General features: G+C 36.4%; 1 protein-coding gene across 1 annotated transcript; it reads left to right on the top strand.

The window, feature by feature from the left end:
• Positions 1-3,077: 3,077 nt before the first annotated feature.
• LOC149218226 (uncharacterized) lies at positions 3,078-3,626 on the top strand. The gene has a single exon (XM_089386512.1). It carries the CDS (start codon positions 3,078-3,080, stop codon positions 3,624-3,626), a length of 549 nt encoding a protein of 182 aa, XP_089242638.1.
• Positions 3,627-11,655: the final 8,029 nt, after the last annotated feature.

Here is an 11,655-nt window from a genome sequence, read left to right as displayed (position 1 = left end):
GAGAGGTTAGACAGATTTCTCGTGCAGGAAAGAATAGCAACAAGCTTCTCTTCCATCAAGAGAAAAATCATTCAAGCTTCGGCCTCTGATCACAAACCTGTGGTGATGAACATGGAAAAAGGGAGAAATCTGGGGCCCCTCCCCTTCAAATACAATAAAATATGGGATTATAAAGAAGACTTTCGCTCCCTCGTTCAAAATCAGTGGGCAAAGGAAGTGTGGGGATCGCCTTACTACGTCTGGGAAACCAAATTAAAATCCCTAAGAGCAGTCATTAAACAATGGGCCAAGGAATACGCAGCAACGGAGAAGAGGAAAAAAACGGATCTGCATACGCAAATGGAGCAGTGGAACAAAGAAAAGGAGAACAGCCAACCCACAAATGAAGATATAATCCATGAAAATGTAATGTACAGGGAACTATATAGAAAAAATCGAGCTGAGGAAGAGGAACAAAGGCAGAAATCGAGGTGCCTATGGCTGAGGGCGGGTGACAAAAATACCTCTTTCTTCCACAACAACATAAAGCTCAGGCGCGCCGGGAATCAGATAGATAAAATTGAGGGAGAAGGGCATGAGTACAGCGACCAAGATGAAATTAAGGAGGCAGCTTTCAACCACTTTAAATCTCTTCTAGCAGCAGCCCCTCAACAGTTGGATAGCTCTGACTTCCTCAGCGCAGTAGAGAACAAAATCTCAGACCCTCAAAATAGAGATCTGGATCAGGAGGTCACAGAAGAGGAAATCAGGGAGGCAGCATTTAGTATGCAACAGGACAAGGCTCCGGGCCCTGATGGTTTTACGGTGGCCTTTTACCAAAACCATTGGGACACAATCAAAAAAGACTTTGTGCGGATGGTCAAAAACGTTTTTAAAAATCACAAGATGGGAGACAACACAAAATCCTCACATCTTGCTCTCATCCCTAAGGACGTTAACCCTTGTTCTTTCGACCGCTTCCGGCCAATTTCCCTCTGTAATGTTTCCTATAAGATTGTAACCAAAATTCTTGCCAATAGGCTCAAAAAGCTCCTTATTTAATCTCAGAGAACCAAGGGGGATTTGTTCCCCATAGGAAAATCACAGATAATGTCATACTTATTCAAGAGGCAATTCACAGCAGCATCAACAGGAAGGAACGAGGAATGATAATCAAACTCGATATGGCAAACGCTTTCGATAGAGTCGACCACCACTTCCTAACTGCAGTTCTCAAAAAGTTCGGGATTTCAAACAACTTCATAAGCACCATCTCTGGTTGTATCTCCAATCCTTGGACTGCTCCTCTGATTAATGGTCGCCCAAGCAGGTATTTTAGAAGCACCAGGGGATTGAGGCAAGGCTACCCTCTCTCCCCTTTCTTATACATCATAATGGCGGAAACTCTGAGTACTCACTTAGAAAAACTCCGCAAGCAAAAAGAGATCACTTGAATTGGTATAGAAAGAGGGACTAAAGAGATTAATCATTCGCTCTTCGCGGATGATACCTTTCTCATTGGGGGAGCCTCAAGCCTAATGGAAAAAAGATTCAAGAAAGTCTTGGACGCCTTCCTAGCTGCCTCTGGAGGGATGCTGAATAACAAAAATTGCAAGATCTATACCTGGAATGTCCCTGATCAAATCAGGCAAAGAATCTCTCTGATTCTGGACATTCCAGTGCAAAGGAACTGGAGTTATCTCTCTTATCTTGGTCTGCCTTTAGCCAAAGAAATAGTTAAGGCTGAGATATGGGCCAAACACATAGAAAAGATGAGATGTCTCCTTCAAAGTTGGGGAGTTTCTTGGCTAAATCTGGCTGGTAGATCGACCCTTATAAAGGCTGTTCTCTCTGCTCTCCCCATCTACCAATATGCGGTCACTTTGGCTCCAGCCAGTACACATAAGCACATGGAATTATTAATGAGAAGTTTTCTCTGGCAGGGAGGAAAGCAAGAATCTAAGAAATTTAGCCTTGTCAAATGGGAACAGGTCATCCTTCCCTATGACAAAGGTGGTCTTGCCATTAAAATTCTGAGCTTCTCCAACCGGGCTATGGGCTTTAAACAAATTTGGAGAATCCTCACCGGCAAAGGCTCTTGGTGGGTGGAAGTATTGAAGAGGAAATACCTGAATGGACCAAATTTTAATCTACTTTCCGAAACAATAGCTGAAAGATCTTTCACCCCTGTTTGGAAGCTAATTAAAAAAGTCCTTCCTCAGTTCAGAGAGAACATTTCCAAAGTGCCTGGAAGTGGCAAGGAGGTCAATATCTGGACTGATAGAATCATGGGCGCTAGACCAAGAAACCACATCCAAAATCTTAGGCCTCTGCACATCTGGATGGAAGCTAAAAACTTAACCTCCTTGTATGATATTTCAACTTGGGAACAAAACACCTGGCAGGGCTGGAAGGACCTTCAAATCCCTAATGAACTCAGAGAACTATGGCTTAATCTTAAGGTCTCCCTCACAGGCGCAACACCCACCAACAGAGGGGCTGAAGACAAGTATATATGGGACCCAAGCGGTGGGAAATTCACTGTCAGAGATGGTTACAAATTCCTCCAGGCATCCACTTCGACAACCAAATGGAACCTCTTCACAACTGTCTAGAAATCAGAATGCATTCCAAAGGTCAAACATTTCAATTGGACTCTCCTCAAAGGAAAGGTGCTTACCGCTGAAAATCTAAGGAAAAGAGGGATCTTGGGGCCATCAATATGCTGCTTTTGTCGCGCTGAGGAGGAGAGTAGCCATCAGTTATTCTTCCACTGCCCCCTCGCTCAAAGTTGTTGGGCTCAGATAGTCAGACCAATGAAAATTGAAGAGACTTTTGATCAGCTATCCTCCCTTCAAAAAAACTGGGTAAAATGTTATCCTTTTCCTAAGAAAGGTAAAAACAATATCATCCGTATGTGGAAATGCATCTCAACTACCCTCAGTTGGAAAATCTGGTTAGCTAGGAATAACTGTATTTTTAATGACAAGAAGCCCAACCTTGTCCGCATACTGACAAAAACAATAGCGCTCATATCTGAAACAATAAGTGCAAACTTGGTCGCTCCTCCAAACCAATCAAGCTGGCACAAAGAAGAGATGGAATGGTATAACAAATTCAGCATCAATTACAACAACAATCAACTAGCACACTCCAAAGCTAGCACGAGGAGAATACGCTGGAAGCTCAGACGCACAAGGGAAGAAGTAAGTCAATGGATCCTAGATCAGAATCGCCCTACTTTGCATTTCAACGGGGCCTCCAAAAATAACCCGGGGGAAGCTGGAGCAGGGGGTATCATAAAGGACAGCCAAGGCAAAAATCTGGTAAGCTATGGATGGGGATTGGGCCAAATGTCCAACAACCTGGCAGAAGCTTATAGCCTCTACTTAGGCACCCTCATTCTGAACCGGCTGAGAATCAGGAATCCAATAATAGTGGGAGACTCGACCATCGTCATTGCAGCTATGGTGGCGGGAACAGAATTTAAAAAAGAGGCCCTTAATAATGTAAAGCTCAGGATTGAAGATAATGTCAAAGAAATGGGAGACACGACTTTCAAACATGTCCTAAGAGACAACAACACTGAAGCAGATCATTACGCCACTAAGGCCTCCAACAGACAGATCGGCCAAACAGAGTGGTGAAATAACCATATAAATGATGTTTATTTTTATTTTATAAGTGATGCTTATTTTTATAAATGCAGCCCAAAATATAAATGATATTTATTTTTATTTATGATGGTTAAATGTAAAATTAATTTTAATTTTTAAAGAAATTGAATTAATTTTAAGGTGTTATCAAATTATCACTTAAGTGTTGCGAATATAGTTTTATTTATGATGTGTAAATGTAAAATTAATCTTAATTTTTAAGGAAATTGAATTAATTTTCAAGGTGTTATATAAATTATTGGTGAAGGGTTGTGAATATATTTATTATAATAGGTTTTTAAAAATTATGAAATCTGTTATTAATTATTTTTTTTGGTTTTAGATTCAATAATTAGTTGTTTTTTTTTAAGTTGGTTTTGTTCGTTTAATTAATCAAGTTAACTTCAAAAGTAATACATAGCAATAAGTATAAATATTGGTTTTTATAAATTTTTATGAGAGAAAATACATCTAAAATGTAAGACTGTTTAAGTCTATCACTACATTTGGTGTCTATATTCTTATGAGAATTTAGACAATAGCAATAAAATTGAGTTTTCAATAAAAAATACTACATATTTATTAAAATTTTGTTATTTTTTTCTTTTCTTTCCTCACTCTTCTTATTACGTATGATGATTGTAGAAATTGTGATGCCCCTAATGGTTTGCAATAAGCACATCTACCAAACCACTAGGAACACATGGCAACAGGTTGTGAAATGTTAACAACTTTCTTGTTTCTTGGGTGCATTTGGCCCCTATGTTTTGACATTGATTTTTATTCAATTTGTTAATGTATTAATGTGGATGTTTACGCTTACTTGAAAACATAACCACTATTTTATGTTTACATTTGTTGTTGAACTCGTCATGTCTATGAGCATGACCCATCTATGTTAAGGACCCCTTTATGAGGATGAGAAATATTTAAAATTCTTATTAAAGAAACAACAAACTGCAAAACTTAACCCCAAATAAATTACACTACAGTTCTATGGCTGAATAGTTGTTTATTATTAGTATTAATCCATTGGGTTTATAATATCAAATTGTTGGGTTTATGAAATTAAGGGTTCATATTCCTAGGGTGTAATATTGTCCATAGGATTTATAATATAAATCCCTTGGCTTTATAACTATGGTCAATATGAAAATCAACCATGGTCAAACATCATCAACCACAGTGAATCATCGTCAACCATGGTCAAATGTCACATTATGACAAAGATTGTCTCAATATGAAAATCAACCATGGTCAACCATGGTCATCCTTGTTCTAACGTCACATTGTGACAAATATCGTCTCAATATGAAAATCAACCATGGTAAACCATGTGTATTTTAGGGTTTATAGTATTTATCTTAGGGTTTATGTACTGAGGATTTATAATATTAATCCCTTGGGCTTATTATTTCCTTGGGTTTATAATATCAATCCGTTGGGTTTATTAATCTAAGGGTTCATTTTCCTAAGGTATGATATTATTCATAGGGTTTATAACATTAATCCTTGTATTTAATATAATTCCCTTGGGTTTATAATCATGGTCAATATGTAATTCAAGCATGGTCAACTATTATCAACGATCGTCAACCATGGTCAATCATGGTCCAATGTGACATTATGACAAAGATTGTCTCAATATGAAAATTAACCATGGTTAACCATAGCCATCCTTAGTCCAACATTGCATTGTGACAAAGATTGTCTCAATATGAAAATCAACCATGGTAAACCATGTTTATTTTAGGGTTTATCGTATTTATCTTAGGGTTTATATATATAGGGTTTATAATATCAATATTGTGGGATTATTAATCTAAGGGTTCATATTCATAGGGTCTATAATAATAATCATTGGGTTTATAATCATGGTCAACCATGGTCCAACGTCAAATTGTGACAAAGATTTTCTCAATATGAAAATCAACCATGGTGCAACGTCACATTGTGACAAAGATTGTTTCAATATGAAAATCAATCATGCTCAGCCATGCTCAACCATGGTCTAATGTCACATTGTGACAAAGATTATATCAATATGAAAATGAATCATGGTCAACCATGGTCAACCATGTTTATTTTAGGGTTTATAGTATTTATCTTAGGGTTTATAATATTTATCTTAGGGTTTATAATATTAATCCCTTGGGTTTAATATTATCCCCTTGGGGTTTTATAATTAATCTCTTGGGTTTATAATATTAATTAAGGGTTCATATTCCTATGGTATAATATTATTTGTAAGGTTTATAGCATTAATCCTAGGGTTTAATAAAAATACCTTGGGTTTAAAATCATTGTCAACCCTGGTCCAACTTCGCATTGTGACAAAGATTGTGTCAATATGAAAACATACCATGGTAAATGATGGTCAACCACATTTATTTTAGGGTTTATAGTACTTATCTTAGGGTTTATATACCTAAGGTTTATAATACTAATCCTTTCGGTTTAATATTATTCCCTTGAATTTAATTTCCTTGGGCTATTAGTATTAATCCCTTCGTTTTATATTATCAATCTATTGGGTTTATTAATCTAAGGGTTGATATTCCTAGAGTGTAATATTATTCATAGAGTTTATAATATAAAACCCTTGGGTTTATAATCTAAGGGTTCATATTCCTTGTGTTTATAATATAAATCCCTTGCGTTTATAATCATGGTTAACCATGGTCTAACATTACATTGTGACAAATATTTTCTTAATATGAAAATCAACCATGATCGAATGTCACATTGTGACAAAGATTGTCTCAATATTAAAATCAATCATGGTCAACCATGGTCCAACATCACATTGTGACAAATATTGTCTCAATATGAAAATGAATCATGGTAAACCATGCTTATTTTAGGATTTATAATATTTATCTTAGGGTTTATAATTTTAATCCCATGGGTTTAATATTATTCCCTTGGGTTTATAATACCTTGCGGTTTTAGAATTAATTCCTTAGGTTTATAATATCAATTTCTTGGATTTATTAACCTAAGGGTTCATATTCCTAGGGTATAATATTATACATAAGGTTTATAATAGTAATCCTAGGGTTTAATATAAATCCCTTAGGTTTGTAATCATGATCTACCATGGTCAACCATGGTCCAATGTCGCAATGTGACAAAGATTGTCTCAATATGAAAATCAATTGTGGTCAACCATGTTTATTTTAGGGTTTATAGTATTTATATTATGGTTTATCTACCTAGGGTTTATACTATTAATCTCTTAGGTTTAATATTATTCCCTTGGGTCTATATTCCCCAAGGTTTTTAGTATTAACCCATGGGTTTATAATATCAATCCATTGGGTTTATTAATCTAAGGGTTCATACTCCTAGGGTTTATAATATTAACTAGGGAAAATTTTAAGGATGGAAATTTATTTTAATGTTTAGAAATCTTGGCGAATCTCACTGTTATGTAATATACAATTTTCAAAATGTTTGGTAATGGTTTTGTAAAAATATTCAAATTTCTAATAATTTTATGTAGTCTCTAAATAAAATTTTGGCGATTTTTAAGGTAAAACAATTTTATACTATAAAATTTGGGCGAATAATTTTTAGAAAAAATGGAAATTAACGAATCTTTGTTTTGGAAACAATATTGAAAATTAGCCCACTTGCGATTATTAGCCCCTAAAATTTTCCTTGATATTAACCCCTTAGGTTTTAAATTATTCCCTTGGGTTTATTATTTCCTTAGGTTTATAATATCAATATGTTAGGTTTATTAGTTTAAGGGTCCATATTCCTAGGGTATAATATTACTCATAGGGTTTATAACATTAATGTTTGAGTTTATATAAATCGCTTGGGTTTATAATCATGGTCAACCATGGTCCCAAGTAACATTGTGAAAAATATTGTCTCAGTAAGAAAATGAATCATGGTCAACCATGGTCAACCATGTTTATATTAGGATTTATAATATTTATATTAGGGTTTATAATATTAATCCCTTGGGTTTAATATTATTTCCTTGGATTTATAATACCTTGAGGTTTAAAAATTTATCCCTTGGGTTTATAATATAAATCCCTCGGGTTTATAATATAAATCTCTTGGATTTATTAATCTAAGGGTTCATATTCCAAGGGTATAATATTATTCATAAGGTTTATAATATTAATCTTGGGGTTTAATATAAATCCTCTAGGTTTATAATCATGGTCCAATGTCACAATCTGACAAATATTGTCTCAATATGAAAATCAACCATGGTCCAACATCGCATTGTGACAACGATTGTATCAATATGAAAATAAACCATGGTAAACCATGTTCAACCATGTTTATTTTAAGGTTTATAGTATTTATATTCGGGTTTATAATATTAATCCCTTAGGTTTAATATTATTCTCTTGGGTTTATATTCCCTAGGGTTTTTAGTATTAATCACTTGGGTGATAATATCAATCTGTTAGGTTTATTAATCTAAGGGTTCATATTCCTAGGGTGTAATATTGTTCATGGGGTTTATAATATAAATTCTTGGGTTTAATATAAATCCCTTGGGTTTATAATCATGGTTAACTATGGTCCAATTTCGCATTGTGACTAAGATTTTCTCAATATGAAAACCAACCATGGTCCAACGTCGCAGTGTGACAAAGATTGTCTCGATTTGAAAAATAGTCATTCTCAACCATGCTCCAACATCACATTGTGACATATATTTTCTCAATATGAAAATGAATCAAGGTTAACCATGGTCAACCATGTTTATTTTAGGATTTATAATATTTGTCTTAGGGTTTATATGCCTTGGGTTTATAATATTAATCCCTTGGGTTTAATATTATTCCCTTGGGTTTATAATACCTTGGGGGTTTTGAATTAATGACATTGTCAACCATGGTCCAATGTCACACTGTGACAAATATTGTCTTAGAATTAATCCCTTGGGTTTATAATATCAATCCCTTGGGTTTATTAATCTAAGGGTTGATATTCCTAGGGTATAATAATATTCATAAGGTTTATAATATTAATCCTAGGGTTTAATATTATTCATAAGGTCTATAATATTAATCCTAGGGTTTAATAAAAATCCCTTGGGTTTATAATCATGGTCAATCATGGTCAATCATGGTCGAATGTCACATTGTGACAAATAGTGTCTCAATATGAAAATCAACAATGGTCTAACGTCGCATTATGACAAAGGTTGTCTCAATATGAAAATCTAGCATGGTAAACCATGATCAACCATGTTTATTATAGGGTTTATATACCTAAGGTTTATAATATTATTCCCTTGGGTTTATTATTCTTTTGGATTTATAATATCAATCCGTTGTTTTTTTCCCGAGGAGAAAATATCGTAATTTCCCTTAAGTTGTTGAAAATTACATGCTGTAAATGCCATAGGCATATGCAAATACTGTGACCGTAGTCAGCTGTTTGAAGTTACGAACTGTAAGTTCTACAAAAAAAGACCCTGTTGGGTGTGCTAGTGTCTGTTGTAAGTATATAAATAATTACATGTTCAAAAATTCACCAGAGGTGATCATTGCTCTATTGCCAAAATATGATAATTACACGATAGAAAAACTATGAAAAAAGATCAATAAAGACTGCTGATATTAGGGCTGTCTGCCCTCCGAAGTTCTTGATCCATATATGGTCTATGGAAGAACTAGTAGGTCCACTCAGGTGTGTACTCTGTGATCATCCATTCTCCTCGAGGACGATGCGTTTCCACTTTCGATAGCTTGTCCTCACCTTCATTACGCTCCCTGTAAATATGAGTGTATGAAATGTGATCAAAATGTGTTTTGAGGAAAAAAATATCATCCAAAATGGTTCTAAGAGTATATGCATGACAAGTTGTTGTGTTGTTGAACCAGTTTATGACTATTTTCGAATCTCCAAAAATTTGTATGTGTTTACACTGTTTGAGGATGATAAAATGTAAAAGATGTCAGAGAGTAATCAACTCTGCATAATTATTTGTACCCTCTCCCAACCCCATGCATATGTGAAAGTAATGAGTGTCTAATAGATGAAGTATAATGCCTCCTCCACATCCCTGTACTTGTGCAGCCCCATCAAAGTATGCCCAGGGGTGGGCTTTGTCAATCTATTCCTATGTGATGTTCCGAGTTCTAAAGACTTGTTCCTCAGCCGGGAGATCCCCATAGCTCGAACAAATTTTTGGAGGTATCAGGGACCAGATTATATTCTGGCCCCTAAAAATGATGTTATTGCGGCACATCCATATGTGCCAAGTGACCAGAAGTGGCATATTCCTAGATCTCGGCTCAGTTGCAGCTTCCCACCATCTATCCCAGGCATTTGGGATATCGACCCCACTCCAGGAATGCTTGATATTTAGTGTGTGCAGGACTTGAGACCAGAGTAGTTGGGAGGTGGGGCAAGTGAGGAATAAATGATGATTTGATTCCTCCTCGGCATGGCATAAAACACACCAAGTTAGACCTGGGAAAGCCCGTTTTCTGAGGTTTGCTCTTGTAGGTGTTTTATCCATTATGATGTTCCACATCAGTAATTTTGTGCACAGAGGGGATTTTAACTTCCAAAGATGGCTCCACTAGCTCATCAATCTGTCCAGATTGTGCTCAGCATGTATGATATCATACCCTTCCTTGGAGGAGTAGTGCCCATTCTTAGTAAATCCCAAAATCAATGCATCCTCCTCTTCTTTTAGGTGCACATGGGATTCTGATAAAGTCTGCAGAAAAAATATCCACTGTATTTTCCATTGATCTGGGATATTCCAGGACTCTCCTGTCTGCCATGCTTGCTGGAAGATGGTAGAGTTACGAGGGTCTCTGAGATGTGATATGAACAGGACACCAACGTGGTTTAGAAGTGTGATTATTTCTTGTGGGAGTTGGTAGGCATTCCCACTGCTAATCCAGGAATCAATTCGATTTGGATTGACTCCCCATTCCCAATCCTCTAGATAAGGCCCCTTTTAATGATGGGAAGGGTGTTGATTACTACCCTCCAGATAACTGAAATACCTTTCCTGTTCCATGTAGGTCGCCTTAACCAGTCTAGTACAATACTAGGCCAAATGTATTTGTGGATGACCACCTCCGACCAAAGACTCTTGTGCTTCAGGAGGAGCCAACCTAGTTTAGCAGCCAGAGCATGTGCGAAATCCGGGAGGTGCTTTAGACCCCAACTGCCCCATTTTTTGGGGATCGTAATCCAACACCATTTGACCCACGCAAAAGGTTTTCCTTCTTTCTGTCCCTTCCACAATAAATGGCTGCAGACTCGTTGGATCCTATGCAGAATCCCCAAGGGGATCCAAGCCAAGGACATCCAAAAGATTGGGGTTGCTTCTAGTATTGCTTTTATGAGTACCAATCTTCCGGCTCTGGATAGTAGGCGATGACTCTAGATATTTATTCTTTTTTCCACCTTTGAGATCAACCAGGTCCAATCTGCTATCTTGTAGCCATCTACTTTAATCCTGAATCCCAAATACTTCAGACCATCCTGTAGAGCCAAAATTTGGTAGGGGAAATTTTGAAGGGCTAGTTGAGTTTCTTGTTGAGTACAATCAGAGAAGGATATAGTGGATTTTTCCCTATTTATTTCCATTCCTGTAGCAGCACTGAAAAGTTTTAATATCTCTGTGAGAGTGATGATGTCCTGAATACCCCCATTAAGGAAAATGAGTATATCATCAACAAAAAGTAGATGAGTTAAAAGGCAGTGGTCAGTAATCTTGAGGCCCTAGATTCTCCTAGCTCGCTTCTCAGTTGCAATCAGTCTGCTCAAGCCTTCCATAACCAGAAGGAAAAGTAGGGGGGATAAGGGACATCCCTGCCTGATTCCCCTCTCCGCTTGAAAGGAATGGGAAGCTGACCCATTTATAAGGATTGCAAAAGAAACTAATGTTATACATCCCATAATCCATCTGGTGAAATCCAGAGGGAAGCTTAGGTGAGTGAGTATCATCCTCAGACAACTTACCTTGTCAAAGGCCTTTGAGAGGTCGATTTTGAGCACCACCCCTTTTAGATTT

Source organism: Pinus tabuliformis, chromosome Q, assembly GCF_031772625.1.
Source record: "Pinus tabuliformis cultivar Carrire ecotype Pingquan chromosome Q, CPIR1, whole genome shotgun sequence".
Taxonomy (NCBI): domain Eukaryota; kingdom Viridiplantae; phylum Streptophyta; class Pinopsida; order Pinales; family Pinaceae; genus Pinus; species Pinus tabuliformis.
Note: the sequence above shows the minus strand (reverse complement) of the source record. Positions and strands in the feature narration are given on the sequence as shown.